General features: G+C 35.8%; 1 protein-coding gene across 5 annotated transcripts in view; it reads right to left on the bottom strand.

Annotated features, from left to right (window-relative positions):
* Positions 1-7738: 7738 nt before the first annotated feature.
* LOC126741989 (band 4.1-like protein 4) overlaps positions 7739-24069 on the bottom strand; it is a 43784-nt gene continuing 27453 nt past the window's right edge. Inside the window, exons 1-5 of one of the 5 annotated variants that reach the window (XM_050448504.1) lie at positions 23110-23475; positions 15571-15980; positions 12253-12809; positions 9795-10322; positions 7739-8552 (exon numbers count right to left, since the gene is read on the bottom strand). In XM_050448504.1, coding sequence (XP_050304461.1) covers positions 7847-8552; positions 9795-10322; positions 12253-12809; positions 15571-15942 — 2163 coding nt within the window. In that variant the 5' untranslated portion in view covers positions 15943-15980; positions 23110-23475 and the 3' untranslated portion in view covers positions 7739-7846. Of the gene's footprint in view, positions 8553-9794; positions 10323-12252; positions 12810-15570; positions 15981-16331; positions 16524-17556; positions 17657-23109; positions 23476-24069 lie in introns of those variants that run through there. The other 4 variants (XM_050448508.1, XM_050448506.1, XM_050448507.1 and 1 more) reach the window with 4 other exon arrangements.

Raw genomic sequence — 24069 nt, 5'->3', positions numbered from 1 at the left:
ATTGACAGTACCGTAGAATGGGGCTATTCTGGAAATCAGGGGTAATTTGAGAATTCATCCGAAAAATGTTAAAAGCGGCAACAACGCCCACAGAGTTAATAACAATACGCAAACGCCCTGCAAGGCCATTAGTACACATGCAACCGCGTACTCGAGCGCAGATCGACGAAAGGTAGCTGTTTTATTTTGGCGCGTAAAAATAGTAGGAAAAACACGTGTTTTTTGGTGAAAGAACGGTAAGTGGTTAACTTTACTCTGTAAATTTAAACCGATTAATTGTATGATATTGGCACTTAATCCAAATAAAAGTATGGGGTTTTAGGAAGGTGTATTGGTAACATAAACATTTTAGGACTCTTGTTTTTTTTTATTCAGTATTTTCTGGAGTGGGGTAATTTGAGAAGTGACTGGGGGCTATTTGAAAATTGTTAGAAATTGCTTTCAAATGAAATTGGCTTTTTTAGAATGGTATGAGATAATAGTGCGCACTTATAAAAAAAACATTTAGCCATGTCAGAAATGGCAAAAATTACGTGCCATATAGGCATTACTGAGAGAAAGCCTTAGCCAGAGCAATAGAAGAAGTAAAAAAAGGACGGTTAACTTTGGCTAAGGCCTCCGAGCATTTCAAAGTGCCCATCGCCACCATAAGCAGACGTGCTAGGGGGACCAATATATTTGAAAAACCGGGAAGACCTTCAATATTTTCCAAGGAAGAAGAGGAACAGTTTGTGAAATACCTAAATATTGTGGCAGCTTGGGGATTTCCCTTTGACATATTGGATCTAAGACTTTTTGCGAAGAATTACCTGGATAAAAAAGGTGTACAGGAGGTTCGTTTAAAGGATAACTTTCCTGGTAGAGATTGGGCATTAGCTTTTCTTAAACGACACGAAAAGCTCATATCAAACCGTCTATCATCCAATATTTCAACTAAAAGAGTTTCACTTTCACCAGAGGTTATCGATAATTTTTTTGATAATGCCCGAGATACTTTATCAGCGGTAAATCCTAGTTTAATGATTAATTATGATGAAACAAACCTTACCGACAACCCAGGCACTAAGAAATATATTTATAAAAGAGGATAAAGGCAGTGGCGAAGCGTGAACTTTTCTTTCGGGTAGACAAACAATAAAAATTGTTAATTAGAAAAAATGTGTACTCAATATTATTCACTTTAATGAAATAGAGAATGAAAGAGCATGAAATATTAACACAAAGAGAAAAATATGTAGTGATATAAAAAAGAAAAAATTATTACTACTAGCATAAAAAGATAGATAGATAAAAATAAATACTACTTACAAAAAAAACACAATTAAAATACAATTGCCAATATCAAACAAACGTTCATAAATAACCCCTAAAATATCCACTAAAAGCTGAAACTTACATTTTCCTAGCAAATGCTTAGTTTGCAATGGATAAAAGTAAGTAGTAACTTTTACTAATTAATACAATTAGCAAAAGCTAAAGTTGTTAGCATTGTCTAAAAATGGTGGGAATAAAAGTAAGCAATTACTAAGAATATTAAGGAAAAGCTTACCTTTTTGCAAGCTTGTTAGACCCTGGCTTAAAAATTTAGTATTGTTAAACAGTTTGGTAGAAATGGCTGCATTTATGAATATAAGATCTGTAAAATTTTATCCCGAAAGAGAAGAAAGTCGTGCCGAAGAATACCACGATCTGTATAGATTTAGTGAAGAAAATGTTGAGTGGATAGCTAACCATTTTTTGGAGCCAAAAGTGGAGCAAATATTTTTGCAATTTCTAAGTGATCCTGGATTTCAAATAAGGATCAGAAAAGAAGGAGTTCATAGAACAACAATATGTAGAACGATATCTCACGTTTTACCAAAAATAGTTGAAAAGGCATGAATTTGGATGGCATTTCTTACAAAAAACTCGACTGAGCAGGCAATCAACGAATGGGTAAAGTTGTATAGATTTCCCTGTGCTTTTGGTGCAATTGACACTCATGTACCAATAATAACGCCATCGCTACATGGTGACAAGTATATCAATAGGAAAGGATGGTGTAGTATAAATGTGCAAGCAACTTGTGACGCAAAAGAAATTTTTACATCCGTAGATGCTCAATGGCCTGGCTCAGTGCACGACAGTCGTATTTTAAGTAGACCAAACATTTTTGGTATGATGAGAAGACGTCAACAGAACTATGGACTTATTTTAGGCGATAAAGGGTACGGCATAACACCATTGGATAATTTACCAAATAAAAACTTTAAGTAAATACTTAAAATATCTAGCTTTCGCTAGTAAGTAAAAGCAAAAGGTTATTCACTTTAATTTCAGCAAATGCTATTAGTAAAAGCTAAAGCTTATACTTCATACTAAAAGCAAAAGCTAAGTTTTTATTCACACTGCCCAATAGCACGCGCCCGCACCAAATGCCAAATGCAGATTCATCAAAAAACAAAACTGAAGATGTATTGCGGCCGACCAAATCAAGCGTGTCCAAAAGCAATAACCCTCAACAGCATAATAAAATAGCTGGTCGACTTCGATAGACAAAAGCTCAAATGTCTTTCCCGCGAGTAAATTTTGCATACGTAATAAGCTGAATACTGATGCGGCCGGACCTCTGTCACCTGCTTGATGCGTATATGGTTCCATTAGATGCTCCAAATTTCCGAAGACAAATATCAATGTGTCTTCCTGGGGCTCGTATACATTAATTGGGTGTCAGTCCTGCATTTTTATTTTAATTGGTGCGTCAGGCGGGCACGCCTTAGATATTATAGATATATATATATTATAGCCGTTTAGATACTATATAATATTAGTAAGGAGAGCGACTACATTCTGTGTTATTTTTTTTAAATTTGAATTCAACAATTACATGAAATAATTACGTAATAAATGAATGAGAAATAACTGGATAATTTTGGGTAGACAGTGTCTACCTTGTCTACTCGTACGCTTCGCCACTGGATCAAGGTACCCAGAAAGAGTGATAAATTCGACAAAAACAGCCATAAGCTTAATGTATGCTGGTACTGCTGATGGCCGGATATTACCAGTTTATGTAGTGTATAAAGGTGAGCATCTTTGGGACTCATGGACTGAGGGAGGCCCTAAAGGTGCCAGATATAATAGGTCTAAAAGCGGGTGGTTCGATTCCGCTTGTTTTCGAAATTGGTTTTTTACTGTGGTAGTTCCATTTTTTAAAAATAAACCTGGAAAAAAGGTGAGTAGGTATAACAGAGAGGTTTAAGTAATTTTACCCATATTTAATTTTTATTTTAGGCTCTCATTGGGCACAACTTATCTTCTCACTTTTCCGAAGACGTCCTTAACACGTGCGAGAAAATGGATATTGCATTTATTTGTTTGCCAAGCAATGCGACCCATGTCATGCAGCCATTAGACGTCGCATTTTATTCTCCTTTTAAGAAATATTGGCGCGAAATTCTGACAACGTGGAAGAAAGGCCAAGGGCGGAAAATGACTACACTCTCAAAAGATGTATTCCCTAGATTGCTTGCACAGCTCCATAACAAGATTGAAGAGAATGGCAAAGGAAGGCAAAATTTAATCTCCGGATTTGCCAAAACTGGATTGCACCCTCTGAATCCTGCGCAACCAAAGGAAAGATTACCTGCATCGTCCACCACAGGTACAGATTCTAATATTTTAGATTCAAGCATTTCAAGCTCAGTTTTGGATGTCCTAAAAGAAATGCGTATGGGTAGTTGTGAGCAGCGTAAAGCACCGCGTCGCAAGAAGCTTACTGTAGAAGCAGGAAAAAGTGTTTCTACATCTGATTTGTATCCGTCTACTAGTAGAAATGTTTCTGAAATAAGTTCATGCGAATCATCAGATGATGAAGAAGACCAGCTACAAAATATTGACGATGAAGACCTTCCCTGTTTTAATTTGAAAAAACCTGATAAAGAAATCCAACCAGAAGAACATGATGATGAAAATCAGCAAGAAATAAGTGACGATGATGACCATCCTCTTATAAACTTTAGTAATCTTAAGGTCAATGATTGGGCAGTTGTTCGATACACGGCAACAATTTCAAGCCAATGTTATATAGGACAAATAAAATCCGTTACCCTGCTAAACGGGGAACGGGTTTTCAAAACATCGTTTTTAAAAAAATCCTCCAAAACGGAAAGATTTTTATCTCCTCCTAAGTTAGATGAAGACGAGGTAACAACCGAAATGATTATCATGATACTTAGCCCTCCTAAGATTGAAGGTTCAGGGACCAGGCAATTTTTTACCTTTTCGGATAATCTTTCAGAACTAAACATAAAATAAACATATAGTTACCACTGTTTGTAACCTTCAAGAAACCTTTGTTACCTTCAAACCAGAGTTATTTTTAAGTTGTTTTTTTTTTGTTTGATCATTTTTTAGAGTTATCTACTTTATGTTTTTTTGTTTACATATTTTAATTGTAATTTGCAATGTTGCAAAAAAATTTTTTTTATATGTTAACATGTTTTTTATTTTTTTAAAAATGTTTTTTTGTTTTCCAAATATCCCCTTCAGTGGATAAATAATGATTTATGCAATTTTAAGCCATATTCTCAAAAAGCCCCACCCTATAGGGCAATTTGAGAAGGCCCTAATAAAATTTTTTTACGACTCCCAGAAGAGGAAGCCGTTAGTCAAATATAAGAAATAGATACCTCTATCATAGGTCTTTCCAACGCCATTACAAAATTGATCAAGCTTACTTTTGTCTTATAGATATCGCTCAAAAACCTCAAAAAAATTCTCAAATAGCCCCATTCTACGGTAACAGCGTGATTTTCTTCTTCAAAGAAGTAAGGACCGGTTATCCCCATTTCAGACACGGCGCACCAAACTGTCACGTTCTCACTATGTAGAGGCTTCTCGTGTATCTCTCTCGGATTATCAGCGACCCAATACCGAAAGTTTTACTTGTTTACCCAGCCAGACAAGTAAAAATGTGCCTCGTCATTAAAAAAAACTGCGCCCTGAGGCAATTATGTAAAATTTGAAGCATAATTTCACATGTAGCACGTCAAATCACGTTATGATAATTCCTGTGCCAGAATCATCTTGTATTTATGAAAACGAAGATCCTTGTGAAGAATTCTTCGCACAGCGCGGTCAGATAAACGAAGGGCAGCTGCGTGTCTCCGTGCAGACCGTAAAAATTAGCGTCTCACAGTCTCGATGTTTTCGGGTGTCCGTGGCCGTCCACCTCCTTTTTTGATAACAGATCCAGTTTCTCTGAAGTTCTTGACCCTCAACACAATTGATTTTCGGTCCGGGATTCCTTCATTTCGCGGAATTTGGAAGCTTATCCGAAACGCTCGTTGCGCAGCAATAACTGACCGATTTCTTTTACCATTTATACGTCTAATTTTATAGCATCCTTAAAGTTTTGTAAATATCATTTTTACGCCGATGACACACAATTAATATACTCGTTTAAGCCGGAGGATGCTGTAGAGGCAAATTTTAGACTAAACATAGATCTTAAAACTCTTAACGCACTATCGGAAGATCATTTATTAAAATTAAATCCACAAAAGTCAGTGGCTTTACTTTTCTGCAGTGAAAGACTTCGAGAAATAATTTATAATAAATTAAGACTCACTATTGGGCAGTGTAATATCTCTTTTAAAAACTCTTCAAGGAACCTAGGTTTAATAATTGATAATAAACTTAAATTTGATGAACATATAACTTCATGTATTAAAAAATCTTACTCAGCCCTGAAATCCCTTTTTCCCCACTGACATTCTTTAGAAAGGAAAACAAAAATAGAATTGTGTGAAGCACTTGTGTTGTCACATTTTAATTTTGCTGATAGCGTTTATGGGCCCTATTTGGACACAACTCAGGCTAAAACAGTGCAGAAAGTACAAAACTCTTGTATACGATTTATATGCGGCATTAGACGAAGGCAGCGTGTATCACATAAGCTCAGGGAACTTAATTGGCTTTCTATGTACAATAGAAGAATATCGCACTCGACTTGCTTTTTTTATAACATTGTTAAATATAAATGTCCTATTTATCTTAATAAGAAAGTAGTATACCGTACGGACATCCATAATCTTAATATACGAAGAAAACATATTTTTACAATCCCAAGACACAATAAAGAGTCTTTCAAAAAGGGATTTTCATATAACATAGCCTTCACCCTTAATAAATTCAAAATTAATACATTTAATTTTTCTGTTGTGTATTTAAAAAATGAAATCAGGCAGCAACTCCTTTAGCAAATTTAGATTTTTATCATTGAGTTTAGCAGATCTAGGGTAGATGTAGATAATAATATTATTATTCGTCCACATTGTTAGTTTGGTTTAATGTAGGTCTTTTTGCCTACTTTATATATAATTGGGTTACTGGCAGAAATTGAGGAATTATTGTGAAGGTTATTTGAGTGCTATAATGAAAAGTGTATAGCAATGCATGGGCTTTAACAGCCCTTTCCTTGGGAGGGATGCTGAATAAAAAGCCTTTAGTTCCAGCATTATATGGATGTAAATATTATAAACTATGTAAATGTTATGGAACAATAAAATGATTTATTATTATTATTATTTTCGCGGAGGTACCACACTTCCACGGCGAATGCGCGCTGTGCGTTGGTCCACATGATGCTTCAGACTAAAACATGTTTAAACAAAACTGTTTCCCATACGGCTCTTAGTGGCGGTACCCGCCACTATTCTGCGACGCCGCACGGCATTACGAGGGAAGCTTAAAAATAGGGTGACAGTTATGCCGCACCCTGTATAAATGACCTTACTCAACTCTGTATCCAGGGAAAATTTACATTGTTTGCGGATGACACCACCATTCTCTGGCATGGTTTTGATATCGACTCTCTACGAAGTGCCATAATGATCTTAAACTTATATTTGAGTGGTTTAGGGCAAATTTACTATCTTTAAATCCACAAAAGACTAAGCTATTATGTTTTTCAAATAACCATAGCCTTAATAATATTATTGTTGCTAACTGTCCTGTCCAGCAGTACCGTGTCAATAAATTTCTGGGTTTAGTTATTGACAAGAATCTTAAGTTTGGGGAATATTTACTGTTCCTCAGCAATCGAGTTTCTGCAGGCTGTTTTGCTGTTAGAGTGGCTTGTCAAAGAGCTTGGAGAGGAAATTGGAAAGACAGTATACTTTTCCCTGGTTGGCATCTGCTTTTGGGGAAGCGCTAGTAACAACCTTCTGCAATTCTGCAGATTTTGTTTGTTCTTCAGAAACGTGCTGTGAGATATATACGCGGGATATCACCTAGAGAGTCTTGTCTCATGCTTTATCAAAGAGAGTATTCTTAATATCTACTGCCTCTACATACAGGAAGTAACATGCCTGATTTTCCTAAATCAACACAAGTTTATCATCCAAAATCCGAGATGTGTTACTCGTTTGGTTTCAGTTACGTTTCCCAGAATTATCTGATTTTGCTTATTTTGTCAAGTTTATTTGCTTAACGATGCACATGCTATAATTCAGTTTTTTATTTTGTTACTTTGTAAATATATTCATTAAATTATATATTAGGTTATATACGATTTTTTAAAATTTGTCAATCTGGTTGTATCCTAAAAGTTGAATAAACTATATTACCTTCAAGGTATGTAGTTCTACTCCGCACACAAAACCCTCTCCTCAACCCACCCGGTATAGCTAAATTAATTGCCTCTATCTGATATAATGTTTATTCAGAAATCTACTTTCGCAATAAAACACTTAAAAAAAATATGTATATTTTATTCCTGTTCGTTATTTGTACAAAACGTGCCTTTATAAACTTCATTTTTTTGGTTACCTATATACATATAAATACAAACATAATATAATTCTTATCGTTCAACACCCAATCCCGAATCGGAATGTTCATGGTGTCCCTTCTGGAAATTATGAAAGTGCTCCAAACCAGAAGCAGCGTAACTATTCGACTGGGCTTGGGGATTTTGACTTGAACTATTGGGGTAACAGTGTGGCCCCTCGATGGAGTCCGGATAACTAAAATTGGTTAAAGCCTCTTCGATGAGCGCTTTGGTATTATACAGCGGACCCCCGTTGACGTGATGAAGCTTCGGCACCACCGGACACTCGTCCTTTTTCGTTGCCAGATTTTTTAGCTTCACATGCTTGGAGTAGTTCGTCTTCACGCTAGTGTAAGGGATTTCTCTTAGTTGCAGGTCGCTCATTCCAGCCGTGTCGATCAAATCGAACTCGAGATGTCGCTTCAGTTCGTCGGGAATCCAGGATTTGTGATGATCCGCGGGAGATCTGGAGCGCGATCGGTGTTTCCTGTGTTTACTTTGCCGGTTGCTTGACGCATAATCTGAAGCACCGGATTTTTGGGATTTATTATTGGCGCTACTGATTACAGTGGCTTGCTGGATGTTGTTCGAGTTGCTGTCTCTGTTGTTTTTCATTTGGGCTTCTTGCCATTGCACCCCCGAATCGATCATTTCGTAGTATTTTTCCGATTTGCTGCTGCGTCGCCGTTCTCTGGTTCGCGAGTCTTGTTCCGATTCTGATTCTCTTCGACTTTTTGATCTAGAATGAATAGAACGTTTATCTCGATTTTTTATTTTATTACTCTCTACCTATTTGAAATAAACTAACTATTATCTATACTTTATTTCAAATAGGTAGAGAGTAATTAAATGTAAATTCACAGAGAATTTCGTGGATATCATGGGCGCAGGTTACTTAGTACATAGTAAATGAATAAAACATAAAAAAGGTAGGGTTCGAACGCTATAAGAAGAGTAGAGGTAGATGCGACTTATTAATTTAATACATTAATTTGGCAGGTAATGTAAACTTCATTGTACTTCCGTCAGGTAAACTGATTAGTGTAAATAAATAAATAATAATAATATGTTTTTTATTTACTCAATTCAGGAATACAAAAAAAGTTTTATTTGGGGAAAAAAATTACACGAGCAAATAAAAGACCGGCAGATTCAGATTTCTGCATATAATACTTAACACTGCGGTCAAGCATCACTGTATAAACCAACTCTCAAATGTGACAATACTAAAATCGAAACTTATAAACATGCATACATATGTATCATTTAACTAAATCAATTAAATCAAAATCTATGCTCGAGTCAAAGCTCAGAAGGCTATTTACTGACCAGTCGAATAGCACTGTAAATATATCTTTTTTAAACACGGTAACTGAAATATGTAAAGAGATTAAGTCATTCAAATGATGAACATCAGTACTAAAGGAAATCCTTTGATAAAGGTATGCTGGGACACCGTTTCTTAAAATCTGTTACTCGTACTCCCGCATTGTCATTGAATAAAAAAGTGATTCGTAAGCACCCCAGCTGTAGATGAAGTTGTACAGGGCTGTTTTCAAATGACTGGAATAGGAAAATGTACCCAATTATAGAAGAAAGGCAAGGCAAGTAGAACCTCCAAAGCAGTATAGGAAGGAAAGAGCCCGAGTCCTCGATGAAGACACTAAACGTGCAGTTAGAAGAAAAGTTCATTCTTTTTATTTCAAAAAAGAAATATCAACTTAAATGAAGGAACAAAATAGAAAAAGGTCATACACGGACCCAAAACCGGCAAACCCGGGTGGTACTACCTGCACTCCGTAAAAAGAATTAATTTCGAAATGGAAACTATAGAAGTGGCATACATTATTGGAGGATCACCCTGTACCTCTTTTGCATACTTAATAAGATTTCGTTATTCTATTTTTAACATACGATATTTAAAAAGGTTTTATTACTCTCCACATATTTGAAATAGAGTATATATAATTCGTTCCATTACCTGCGTTTTCTATGTTTCCGCCTCGACCTGCTCGAACTCTTCGATAGCTCGCTCTCGTTATCCGACGTCCGACTGCGATGTTTCCTCCTCTTGCACGACCTCGAATCGTTCGAACTCTGACTGTCCACGGAGGACGACCTGTACCTGCTCGCCGACCTCACCGACCTCGGACTGGGTATCGAGGAATTGTACAAACCCTTGGAATGCGGTTGGGACCACGGGGCGCTCCTGGTACTCCTCGGGGAATCGAATTTCTTACTGCTCGCGGTACTTTTAAGGGTGTTGCTGTTACCGGCATTGTCAAAGTTATCTGCCGGTAGCGGAAGCGAGATGTATTTGATCTCTTGGTTTTGGTGGTACGGGGGTGGTTGATGGTGTTGAATCGGTTGAGGGGGTGGCGTTGGCTCGTTGTTTGTAACGTTCAGGCGTCTTTGGTATCTTTTCGATGGGTTTCTGGAGAAGGACGGTGGTTGGCGGAGTTTCAGTTGAGCGTCGCGGACTGCTTGCTTTTCGGTTCTTCCGCTGTACCTGGAATTTTCATTTTTTTACCTATTTTTGTTTACAAATAAGTTAAATGGTTTTTTTTTCAACAACCAATCAGGATGTGCGGTTGTAATGACTGCCAATACCAGTATATTCTTTTAAAAATATGATTGTTTGCTGGAGCAGTCAATGACATATGGTTATGGAAAGCCATGGGATGACTACCCCGCAGTAAAAATCGAAAGGATGTCAATACCTGATCATGGAGATCGGATACCAACAAAAATCCAATAGAAGAACAAATGGAAAAAGCACACAAAACTGTAAGAACTTCTTTGGCCATTAGCATGGAGACCCCTATATGCAGATCAAAACAAAAAGATTATGAACATCAGAAGAAACTCGTATTTCATCAAAATAGATACATGGAACCTGCGGAGCTTATATGAAGCAAAAAAAATAAACCAACCTTCGCAATGACGAAGAAAAAATATTCTATTACACTTTTCAAATAACCCCCGTATTAAGCAAGATATAGCCCCGCCTTCGCGTGGTCACATGATTAATCCTCACTTAATAAACAAATGGTCACGTGATGATGCAAGATGGCCGCCAATTTGTCATTACCGGGGGCATTTAAAAAGTGTTTGCAGTGTTGATTTAAATTGAAAATGTTTGATTGTCTTTTTTCTGTCGATCTTATATTAGAGGATAAAAGTACGGAATTTAAGTGCATAAATTGGAGCATTTTTCATAATAATAGAACAAATGAGGAGTAGTCAAGCAAAACCACATAAATCCAGTTTTTAACATAGAAAACTCGCTACATATCTAATAACAATAACATCATAAATAATAAACTATATATATTCAACTCAAGGAAAATCGTTTTTTAATTAGCAATAATTCGTATGTTAATTAATTAATAAGGACCAAAATATTATCTACCAGGTCTATAATATTAAAATTTTCAAGTACAGTATATTTTATTTTGTTTGTGCTCTAATGGCACATTTTTTGTAAATATATTTAACTGGTTTTGCTGGATACCTTCTCAAATATGTGCTTTGCCAAAAATAGTAAAAACGTCTTTAATTTTTATATGTAAAAGTACACCTACTTCATTAAAATAATCCGCATACTGTAAGCAGTTTAACTGGCCAACAAATCAAAAATGTAAATCGTTAAATAAGATTAATTATTCTGTTTAACCTTCGCAAGTCTATAAACTTATAAGCTGTTTGATTAATGAACGTAGTAAATTGGTGAAAAATATACATAAAGCGATAACGCGTCTAATCTAAACTAGAGGAAAAGTGCAATTAATTAAGGAGTATAACGGCCAACGTTTCCGCTCGGTAGAATTGAGATTTTAATCGATTTTCCTGTACATTTATTCGGGTAACATTTACATATTTAAAACTTATTCGTACCCAAATGGAATTATAATCAACAGAAGTCCAAGAGTGTCACATTTCATATTCTTGTATTGGAATCGTAAGTCGTTGACTCAAGTAATTGTGATTCGTCGAGCACGATGGTTCCATTCAACGCATATTAATGGCCATATAAAGGCAACATAACATCAGAGAAACAACGGAATAATGTTCTAAAATTAGTCACTCCTTTAGCCATATAACTGATCAAGCTTTGTTTATAGACTAAAGAATTTAGTACTTTATTAAATTTACTCCTAAAGAAGCTGAAATAGCCTGAGGCTTAACATAAAGATATTATTGGAATAAATCATATTTTAGCCTGGAGGCCTTAAACTCTAGTTCTCGTTAATGCACTAATGTTTACAGTAATTAAGCGAGAACACCATACATGGGTAATTACACCGAAATTTGTTAATGGTCGGTACGTTGAGCAATGGTGTTACGGATGGTGCGAGTAGGTTTTTTTTTCGCTCTCAAAACGGCCTTGTAAGAAGTGAAAAATTTGTTTGTTTTATATTATATGTGACAAAACTTACCTGAACCTAGAACCCAAGGCAAATATATCGGGAGAGGTCGGGGTGACCTGCACCAATCGAAAGAACGCATGGTGTTCCACGCAGCATTTCCACAAATGCTTACACGCCGACTTCGACGGGGTCTCAAACCCGTAGGTGCACTCGTCGTTATTTTTCCCGGCAACTCTCAGCATAAAGTATCGCCCTTTAAAGTAAATCTTCGTGATCCTCGGCCAATAGTAATTCCCCACGGTGTTCTTGTTCCTCAGGACGATTATGCCGCTCGGGGTGAGTCCCAGGAAGTATTCCACATGATCCTCGCCTAACACGGGATGCAAATCGACCCCGTACATCTCGAGCCACTTTACTTTGTCGAGGAAACTGAGCTCAGCTTGGGCGGGCATTTGCCCGGTTAAGGTCTGGTGCAGTTCGGCGATTCTCATTTCTAGTTCGACACTTTGATTGGGCAGGAATCGGAATTCCGACACGTAACCGTATCCGTGCCGTCTCGGATCATAATCGCCCAATTCCGATTGAAGAATAAACGAACCCAATTCGGCTGCTAGTTCGAATGGGACCTACGATTAAAAAAAAAACCAAATGTTTATTAGATTATACAGTGTGAGAGGGCTTCGAAAAAAAATCATATAAATGGGAGCCATATCAGACAATTCTTTTACTTTTATGCCCTCCGTATGCATAAATGTGGTCTAATTTTTTAAGGTGATAAGAAGCTGCCTAAAATAATAAACGAGAAACTTTGATTTTGATGAAAAATGAGGTAACGGAGTGAGTGAGAGAAATAATTACAGATGGGGGCCTACTCTCGGGCTTCGGCAGAAATTTTACCAGCGAAGAACTCCTTTAAAGGATTATGGCTACAGCTGAGGAGATTAAGAACGATCTTAATGCGTTCTTATGCCTCTCCCTATCGTAAAAATAACCCTCTTCCTTACTATCTAATGAAATGTTATAATAGTACCTGCGTAGGTCTAGGGATTTTATTTTTGTCAAATTCTACCTGCTCTTGCCAAGCCACTTAACACGTAAACTATTAGCGTAAGTGGCGCTAATGTTTATTTGCTAGCATAGCTTATTGCGTACACACTAGAAAAACAAAAATATATTATGTTAAATGCCTGTTAACGCATAATAATTACCAAATTTTTTATCAAACTCAAAGTTTTTGATTTATTATTTTAAGTCATTTCTTGGCAAAATTTGTTTTACAATTTAATCAACTTTAAAATAAGACTTTTATGCCTTAGGAGGGCATAAAAGTGATAGAAATATGAGTTGTAGTGAACTAGTAAAAGTTCTAGAAATAAGAATTTGATATGGCTCCCATTCACAGGGGTGAAGATTGCGACCACAATTTATATGATTTTTTGCTTATTCAATTGACCATAAAACATGTGGCTACAGTATCGAATAGAACACACTAACATTAAAAGACCTTTCAATCTTCTAAGAACACTGTACCATCAATGTTAAATGCGTTACCTTGTATATTATGAAATTTTTGAATTCTAGATATATTTTGCCACTTCTAACATCAACATACCGCTCAGATATTAGACAACTTACTGACAAGAGGAGTTAGACAGGGTGACCCTGTATCACCCAAACTCTTTTTTGAAGTCTTTAGGAAACTTTGTTTATGTGAATGGTCAAAAATTGAGCCAGCAACAGCTATTCTACAGAAGTTGAGATAAGATAAATGATGAATTTGACTGAAAAGAATGAACGTCAGTAAAACGGAAGAAATGCTTATGGAGAAAAGCAAGGTGGGAAATTGGAGAGAGAGAAGGAATACATATATCTAAATTAAAAAATTGTGTTTGGAAGAGAAACATAATTAAAAAATTGTATTGTATCTGCCACTCGTGAAACAAGCCTCAGCTTATTTTACACCCTGTTTGTAAATGACTATATTATCTCTCTTACTGTCAGTATCCTTTAAGCTTCTCTGTTGGTTTCCTTGTTTCTATTCTAAGAAATGTTGCCAGCCTTAATGATCAAGTCCAACACACCAACTTGACTGTAGAATATCATACATTACTGCTAAAGCTTATTCCAGGCGTTTGGGTGGCCTAAACTAGCTCAAATTACTTACAAAGTAGTAAGGGTCACATAGAGACTTATTCAAAGGATTTCACTTAATCTGAACTCTTCTAGTATTGAAGAATGAGAGTAATAAAAATCCTATTCCAGGCATTTGATGCCAGAATACTCCTAAAAACTTTTAAGACTATATAACTCTTAAATTAAATATTACAGAATCTCATTTGGGTGCCTCTAAGTTGTTAATAATATTGAGTAAATAATTCAAAATTCTCTACAAAGTTATGAGTGTAATATAAAAGCTTGTTCGAGGCATTTTGTTGAGCCAAGTCACTTCAGAGTAATCTCAGAACCTGGGACATGCCAAGGAACTTTTAGGACCAGAAAATCTTATTACTGTATTACTAGAAATTAACCTCACAACACAATAAATGGGTACTCTCAACTTAAATAAAAACCTGTATCTTCTTCGCCACCTTTCGAATAGGGTATGCCAAAAAGTATTAAAAAATGCGACATTTCATGCTCAATATGCTGTACTTAATTTAGAGAATGCTCCTCCATATGCTTAAAGACCCTTTGGACTGATCTGGAAGGACTGGATTATAGAGCTACATTTAGAATTCTCGGAATACTCATACTTCCTTCTCTCTGTATTCTAACAGTTTGCCACACATGATCACCAGACAAGAAATATGGTATCATCTTACTAGAAAATAAAGAGGTGCGTAGCTTCGCTTTTTTTGACCATTTTTCCATGCCAGGCTTTTATCTAGAATCGAATTAGCATTAAACTGACCTCCTAAATAAATTATTACTTTTAAGGCTTTAGAAATTCCGCTTCTTAACACCATAATTCTCCTATCACTATTTCATTGTCTCATCACTCAATTATAGAAAATAACTACTCCCAAGCTATTTCTAGTCTTGCCATTACTGTTCATTTAGAGTTTTGTTTTACAACTCTTCAAGGATTCGAATACATAGAAGCCCCATTCACAATTTCAGATACACATTATCCAGGCTTTTGAAATCTTTAAGTCTGGTCAAGTTGAAAGAAAAAGTCTGAAGAATATCAATTAAATGATTAAAATATCGCGAAATAAGTAATTAACCCCATCGCATTGTTATGCTATTTCCGATAGCCTTTTCAGTTTGATTAAACTAATTAGTAAGCCTGCTACAGACGTAGTTTTAGACCACGACACTTGGATGTGACAAAATTGTTTACAATCTTTGGTGTTCCAGTTAATTCCTCTTATTATTATCACTTACCAATAATCTCCCTTGAAGTATATCTTGCTTAATTTGCAAAAAAAACTGATACCGAGTAATTTCCTCCAGTAGTTTACAAGGATCGGCGGCATAAAACTTAACCCCGAAGTACAAGGTGTACGGATCGGATCCCTTGATTTGTTTGTTCAGTTTCTTGGCCGGATTCAGCCAGTGGGGCTGCCCGTTCTGATCCAGGAACCTCAAACCGAAATAGGCGGTTTCCAGCAGGTTTAGATGCTTGAAAACCAGGTCGAGCAGCACCTGCCCGGTACTGTTACGTTGCAGCTCGTGCACCAACTCGGTTTCATCCAGGAAGATCACTTTGCAGTGCACCGGCGACTGATCGGTACAAAAACAGTCCATCATCATCATCGTACGTTGATTTCCTCGCAAAGGAAATTAGTGGAGACCTAAAACATTAAAAAGCTTATTATTGCGATCAAGGTTGACCATTAAACCAAATGAAACCGATGATATTTTGCACTTGATTTACGTGCTCTAGCACGTCTAAACAAATGCGTATAGATATTAGGATTAGGTGTCAGAAAAGTGGTTTTTATGCGCCTATGGTCGTGTTAAATCGATTTGAAATGTTATGTAAAAGTAATGAATAAATAAATTGAAAGTTTTATTATTAGTTAGAACAATACATCTAATTCAATGCAAAGAAAGCGCTTAATTAGTGATGATTAATTAAAAGACAATGTACAATACTTTAAAAAGAAAAAGTTGATTTATTAAGAGAATAAGGAAAGGTCTACTTTTTTGCCTAAGAGGTGACACAAGTTACGAAATCGGGATTTTACCAAAAATTTATGGCACCTTGAAAGCACACCCACACACACACCACGAGTGTGCTGCTTTCTGCACATAATGTTCGAGTCAAAGTTGAGTTCTTTTGTGCGGACAATACAATGGGTGAGCTCATGCCTGGTTTATGGCTCAAGTAAGGACATATATATAATATTTATAAGCTTCGAATAACCATAATATTTTCTTTGTTCATTTTAGTATTAAAATTGATAACGGTATATAGGACCTACTACTTTTATTGATTGTTAAGTATATACGGGGTGTAAATAAATAGATGCGAAAGAATGCACTTTATATTATGAATGTATGTAATGAAAAATATATGATTTTTGTATAATACCTGTAAAACCCCTGTAGATATTTTAGTATATAACACTTTCTATGCATCAAAAGGCATTTTCTGAGGCTCACTAATTTTGTTATGTGTATCAGTGACGTTCGTGTAACGTGTAAACTAAATATTTTTGTTGTTATTTTTTTTTGTTTTTGCAATTCTCATTTATATCTGACCAAATTTGATCTCTTGACTTTCTATTATTAATGTTTAGATGTGATTCTAATTTTTGTTTTAAACCAAATGAAAGGAAAGGAAATTAAATAATTATAAAAAATTTTGAAAATGACCACCCTCTTCCATTATGCAATGGTCATCAATATCCAGGACCGGAATCCTAAACACCAAAGTTTTTTTTATTTAAATGGCCCCATGTGGTAAAATCTAGTGGGTTCATATCTGGTGACCGAGGTGGCCAAAACTGAGGACCGCCTTGGTCTATATCCAACGATTTGGATATGTTTGAGTTCTGCAAGTATGTCTTGGAGAAAACGAGTGTATGTCTTCCCATTCAATTTTTGTGGTAGAAAATGTTGGCCAATAAGGTGGTCTCCAATAATTCCATACATTTAAAGAAAATTTTTGTTGGTAAGAACCTTCAACTATGGCATGGGATTTTCATCTGCCCAATTGTGGCTATTATGGTAGTTAATGATTGCCTCTCTGGAAAAATTAGTTTAATCGGTAAACAGAATCTGATGCCTTAAAAACTGAGGGTTTTGCTCAATGACTTCTAACATCCAACGAGAAAATTCAAGATACCACACTCACAGTAATAGAGCCTGGACTCGTTGTACGTGATATGGATATAATAAGTGAGCCTTTAAAATAGTCCATACCATCATATGATTGACGTGTAGCTGCAGACCAATTTTTTTAGCACTGGTGTCAAGTTGTTCATCAATTAAATTAAGTACTGCTTCTTCCAATTCCGGGGTTCTAATTTTATATTTCAGCATACATTTTATAATAGATGCTTGCAATGAATTTCCGTTAGCGAGACCATAAACAAAATGTATATCAGTCATTTCTGCATTCGAATAATTTGCCATTCTGATGAAATGGATCAAAATTGCACAAAAAAAAATCTACTTTAAAAGAGGCAAAAACTGCCAATCAACCAACAATCATCAGCAGACATTTAATAGATTAAAACATTATTTGAAAGGTTGAAGTAAATAGTGGTGTACCATATTTTTCATCAAACAATTCGTTGCACGAACGTCATTGATACAAATAAAAAAATTAGTGAGCCTTAGAAAATACCTTTTGATGCATTGAAAATGTATACCAAATATTACTAAAACATATACAGGGGTTTCACAGGTATTGTAAAAAAACATATATTTTTCTTCAGTCTTTTTCACCCGGTATCTCAAAAGTTAGGACTAAGTTAATTAGGTTTTTTTCTTAAAATTAACCCAAGAATCAGTGCCTGCATTTTTTCGCATCTATTTACTTACACCCCGTATAGTTAAGTCGTTGAAAGTGAGTGAAAAAAGTTCTCTCTGAAGCCTTGTAGAAGGAACTACGAAGTTTACCGAATTAAATCTCAGTTAAGTAACACGGTAAAACTAGAGCATCAAATCAAAACCGAAAAAAAAAATAAACGTAATCTGACCGATATTTCGCAACAACAACGAACGTTAGCAGCTACTTGTATAATAAAATTTAACGCGTTTAACGGCGGTTTTTTTTTTTTAAGATTCGGTAATTGAGGTATCGAGATTGAGACGATGATCAAGACAAAATAGAAAGTAACGGATGAACGTGGGTATTAAACGTGTTGTCGTCGATGTAAAATCGGTAATTATCGGCGACGATTCGCTTCTTTTTTTTTCAGGGCACCATTTCCTTTTTCCGCGAGCACTCTTTTTCGTATCGGTGATCAAAGATTAAGTGATCGTCGTCCTAACTGGTTTATTTCGCATCGGAGACCACACATACATCTCCTTTCCGCTAATTACACTATAGTTGTTTCCATTGATATCAGTTATATGGTTATTAGAGGAGTTTGAAGAGAAAAAATGATGAATTTGAATGTTCAACTCAAAGGGTCATTCAGAAACAGTTTGCTTCGATTTGGTGGCTTTGGAGGTCGGTTCAAAGAAGAACAGGAAGACATGTTCTCATATTTAACTGTTCGGTAGAAAATAGAAAAAATACTTAAGCCAAAATCAAGTTTTTACCTTTAAACTCATCCTCGAGAACTTTTTGATATTAGTGTAAAAAATATCTTAATTAGCTTCAAAGTTATAGAAAAATTGGAAATTTGACGATTTAGAGCACTTAGAAGACACTTAAAGGCAGTAAAAGTGACTCAACTTCCTTGAATTAACTCTCAGATCACCCTGAAGTACTTGGAAGAGCATTAAGTCTACTAAAAAGATACTTCCAGGCACTCAAGTTCCTAGAATAGGTTTTCCAATAAAATTGGAAATTTGACGATCCTTAACTTGATTGATAAAATTCTCTCTAACTTTAAGAGTTTCAGAGCTACAAAAAATGTTTATATATGAAATTGTTGGGTAAAAAACGATCTTTATCCAATTATCTTTAAGTGCCTGGGAGACGCTTTAGAGGACTTAGAAGACACTTACAGGCAGTAAAAATGACTCAACTTCCTTAAATTAATTCGCAGATTAACCTACAGTGCATGGAAGAGCATTAAGACTATTCAAAAGGTACTTCCAGGCACCGGAGTTCCTAAAATAGGTTTTCCAATAACCCTCAAATGCCTGGAAGAGCATTAAGTTTACTAAAAAGATACTTCCAGGCACTCAAATTCCTAGAATAGATTTTCCAATAACCCTCAAATGCCTGGAAGAGCATTAAGTTTACTAAAAAGATACTTCCAGGCACTCAAATTCCTAAAATAGATTTTCCAATAACCTTTAAGTGCCTGGGAGACGCTTTAGAGTACTTAGAAGAAACTTACAGGCAGTAAAAATGACTCAACTTCCTTGAATTAATTATCAGATTAACCTACAGTGCATGGAAGAGCATTAAGACTATTCAAAAGGTACTTCCAGGCACCGGAGTTCCTAAAATAGGTTTTCCAATAACCCTCAAATGCCTGGAAGAGCATTAAGTCTACTAAAAAGATACTTCCAGGCACTCAAATTCCTAGAATAGATTTTCCAATAACCTTTAAGTGCCTGGGAGAGGTTTTAGAGTACTTAGAAGACACTTACAGGCAGTAAAAATGACTCAGCTTCCTTGAATTAATTATCAGATTAACCTATAGTGCATGGAAGAGCATTGAGACTATTCAAAAGGTACTTTCAGGCACTGGAGTTATTAAAATAGATTTTTTAATAACCCTCAAATGCCTGGAAGAGTATTAAGTTTACTAAAAAGATACTTCCAGGCACTCAAATTCCTAGAATAGATTTTCCAATAACCTTTAAGTGCCTGGGAGACGCTTTAGAGGACTTAGAAGACACTTACAGGCAGTAAAAATGACTCAACTTCCTTGAATTAATTCTCAGATTAACCTACAGTGCATGGAAGAGCATTAAGACTATTCAAAAGGTACTTCCAGGCACCGGAGTTCCTAAAATAGGTTTTCCAATAACCCTCAAATGTCTGGAAGAGCATTAAGTTTACTAAAAAGATACTTCCAGGCACTCAAATTCCTAGAATAGATTTTCCAATAACCTTTAAGTGCCTGGGAGAGGTTTTAGAGTACTTAGAAGACACTTACAGGCAGTAAAAATGACTCAGCTTCCTTGAATTAATTATCAGATTAACCTATAGTGCATGGAAGAGCATTGAGACTATTCAAAAGGTACTTTCAGGCACTGGAGTTATTAAAATAGATTTTTTAATAACCCTCAAATGCCTGGAAGAGTATTAAGTTTACTAAAAAGATACTTCCAGGCACTCAAATTCCTAGAATAGATTTTCCAATAACCTTTAAGTGCCTGGGAGACGCTTTAGAGGACTTAGAAGACACTTACAGGCAGTAAAAATGACTCAACTTCCTTGAATTAATTCTCAGATTAACCTATAGTGCATGGAAGAGCATTAAGACTATTCAAAAGGTACTTCCAGGCACCGGAGTTCCTAAAATAGGTTTTCCAATAACCCTCAAATGTCTGGAAGAGCATTAAGTTTACTAAAAAGATACTTCCAGGCACTCAAATTCCTAGAATAGATTTTCCAATAACCTTTAAGTGCCTGGGAGAGGTTTTAGAGTACTTAGAAGACACTTACAGGCAGTAAAAATTACTCAGCTTCCTTGAATTAATTATCAGATTAACCTATAGTGCATGGAAGAGCATTAAGACTATTCAAAAGGTACTTCCAGGCACCGGAGTTCCTAAAATAGGTTTTCCAATAACCCTCAAATGCCTGGAAGAGCATTAAATTTACTAAAAAGATACTTCCAGGCACTGAAATTCCTAGAATAGATTTTTCAATAACCTTTAAGTGCCTGGGAGAGGTTTTAGAGTACTTAGAAGACACTTAAAGGCAGTAAAAGTGACTCAACTTCACTCTTAGATTAATTTGAAGTGGCATTAAGGCTACTCAAAAGGTACTTCCAGATACTCAAGTTCCTAGAATAGGTTTTCCAATAAAATTGGAAATTTGACGATCCTTGACTTGATTGATAAAATTCGCTCTAACTCAAAAAGTTTCAGGGCTACAAAAAATAGGTACAAAGTTATTTCATAGAAATACTATTGCGAGCTGTAAAATTGTTTAAAGAACACCAGCAGAAAAATGTCTCAACCAAAACAGCTTTAACCATTTAAATCGTTAACTTAGTTTTTACCCTAAAACTCATCCTCAGGAGCTCCGTTATATTAATATAAAAAGATATTAAAAATATCTTCCAAGTTTTTTTAGCCAACTGCCAGAACCAGAAGTTCAGTATGGAATCCTTAGATCCAACTTCATTTCTAACATTATAGATGATTGTGTTATACATGATGCTTAACTGCTATTTTGTTACAGCAGTTACTAATTAGTGAATCTGAAGGAGATCCTCGAGGTCTTTAATGGGATGCAGAAGTATAGATTTTATAGTCAATATTCATAGTACATAAAACTCAAGCCTCCTTTAGATTGCAGTTGCTACTTATACTACTTGCTTGTTTAGTATTTAACTTGGAAGAGTGTTTGAATCTCTTTCAAAGAGCAAAAAGGAACAGATCTTTACAAAGAAAGGTGATAAACGATCGTATGTTATTTAATATTGGAGACGCAGATCCTGTGGAGATTGACTGTCTTTTTTTCATATGATATTATCCTAGCTTGCCCAAAAATCACTTAGGAGTGAAGCTTGGAGATCCAGAAGGTTCTCAATGGAAACTAAGACTCTAGTTCTAATTCCAGATTGTGCAGGGCAGATCTGGGACGAAAATATCCACTTCCAATGATGAATTGCTGTGAAGATGTAATTCGCTGTTGGAGAAGTATGAAGATAGTAACTAAATATTATTTTAATTTTTTTGAAAAATGGTGATTATTTCAAAAATGGTTGCTCCTAGCGACTTTAATAAAGTATACATTTTTTATGTAATATTAAAGAAGGAAATTATTTTGTTACTTTTCAAGCCAATATATGGGGCTGCAAAAAAGTTAGGGGATTTAAAAAGGTGAAAACTAACGAGCGCCCTCTACCGAAACTGTATACGAAATTATATTTTTCTTTTTAAAAGTATCGCATATTTTAAATGTCATGTCAGTATGTCATTTGGTTCAGCACCTATGAAAAAAAAACGATAAACTTTGACACCCTGTATTTCAGTTAGTATTGAAGTTAAGATAAAGCAAGTTGATCTCAATCATATTATTTTAACGCAAGGAATCTACTGTTGTTCTATGTCCCATTACTTTCGGGACACCCTATATATATTAAAAACCCTTTTAGTGTAATTTAACCTCAGTTAAAGTTACTTAAAAGTTAACCTCGTCAGTGGAAGATGCAATAGACTTATGAGGAGGAAATAACAAAATTGATTGCGGTTAAAAAATCATCATTTTCCATCCTTTATGTGATAGAACAGGTGGAAGTAAAAGAACGGTTAACAGGTGAAGTCCTTCATTAAAATAGGAAATATTTAGTTCCGCTAGCTGATGGTTTATTATGGGAATAAAGTGCCGCCTTATCTTCATACAGACGTACATATCGAATAATGTCTCCCCATTTCATTAAATCTTCCTTGATACTTGGATTGAACTTAACCACTAATCCGATTTTAGCAATTTACAGTTAGCAAACTGCAACTTTTGGGTCGGTCACCAGCTGATGCATAACGGCACTCATGATCACCATACAATAAAACAACAACAACAACCAGAAAAAAATTGAACACTCGCGCTACCAAAACACACACCAATTACCAACCGTAGCGGTTAACTTTGGTACTCTCGGTACTTACATATATGTATATTTATACTGGTTTAATATTTCAGTTCGTAATCATCGTCTTTTATTATTAGCCTTGAATAGCGGCGAGGAGTAAGTACTTCCTAGCCGTAAGGGCGTTCAACTTTCGGTACTCGCTGGCGGTTCACTGCACACGGAACACTGAAGACTGAAGAGACGCGCGACTCCGTCGGTACGACCGACCAAGTGACTAACCAACCATTTCTTGCATTGTTTGCTCTCGCTCTCTTGGTGCCGGCTTCGACATCCCACTGCTCCGCTTCTTTTACCTTTTTTTGTTTCCATGTATTTCGCGCCTCTTCTATGTCTTCTATGTATATGGCGAATTTGAGTATGTGGGTGAGGCCTTCCTCTCCCTCTTTATTAGAAATGTTTTAGTGAAACAACAAGCATAGTATTCAGAGAACGTTTCTCTACTAGAATGGGTTTTACAATAACCTTTAAGTGCCTTGGAGAGGTTTAAAGTAATTAGAAGACACTTCCAGGCAGTAAAAATGAATCAGTTTCCTTGAATTAACTCTAAGATTACCCTGAAGTACCTGGAAGAGCTTAAGCCTACTAAAAAGATAATTCCAGGCTCTCAAATTCCTAGAATAGGTTTTCCAATAACTTTTAAGTGCCTGGGAGAGGTCTAGGGTACTTAGAAGACACTTCCAGGCAGTAAAAGTGATTCAAATTCCTTGAATTGACTCTCAGATTAGCCTAAAGTGCATGGAAGAGCATTAAGATTATTCAAAAGGTACTTCCAGGCACTCAAGTTCGTAAAATAGGTTTTCCAATAACCCTCAAGTGCTTGGAAGAGCTTAAATCTACTAAAAAGATACTTCCAGGCACTCAAATTCCTAGAATAGCTTTTCCAATAACTTTTAAGTGCCTTGGAAACGCTTTAGAGTACTTAGAAGTCACTTACAGGCAGTAAAAATGACTCAATTTCCTTGAATTAACTCTCAGA

The sequence above is a fragment of the Anthonomus grandis genome, chromosome 11 (genome assembly GCF_022605725.1).
Source record: "Anthonomus grandis grandis chromosome 11, icAntGran1.3, whole genome shotgun sequence".
NCBI classification, from domain to species: Eukaryota; Metazoa; Arthropoda; class Insecta; order Coleoptera; family Curculionidae; genus Anthonomus; species Anthonomus grandis.
This window is presented reverse-complemented; position numbering and strand designations above follow the sequence as displayed.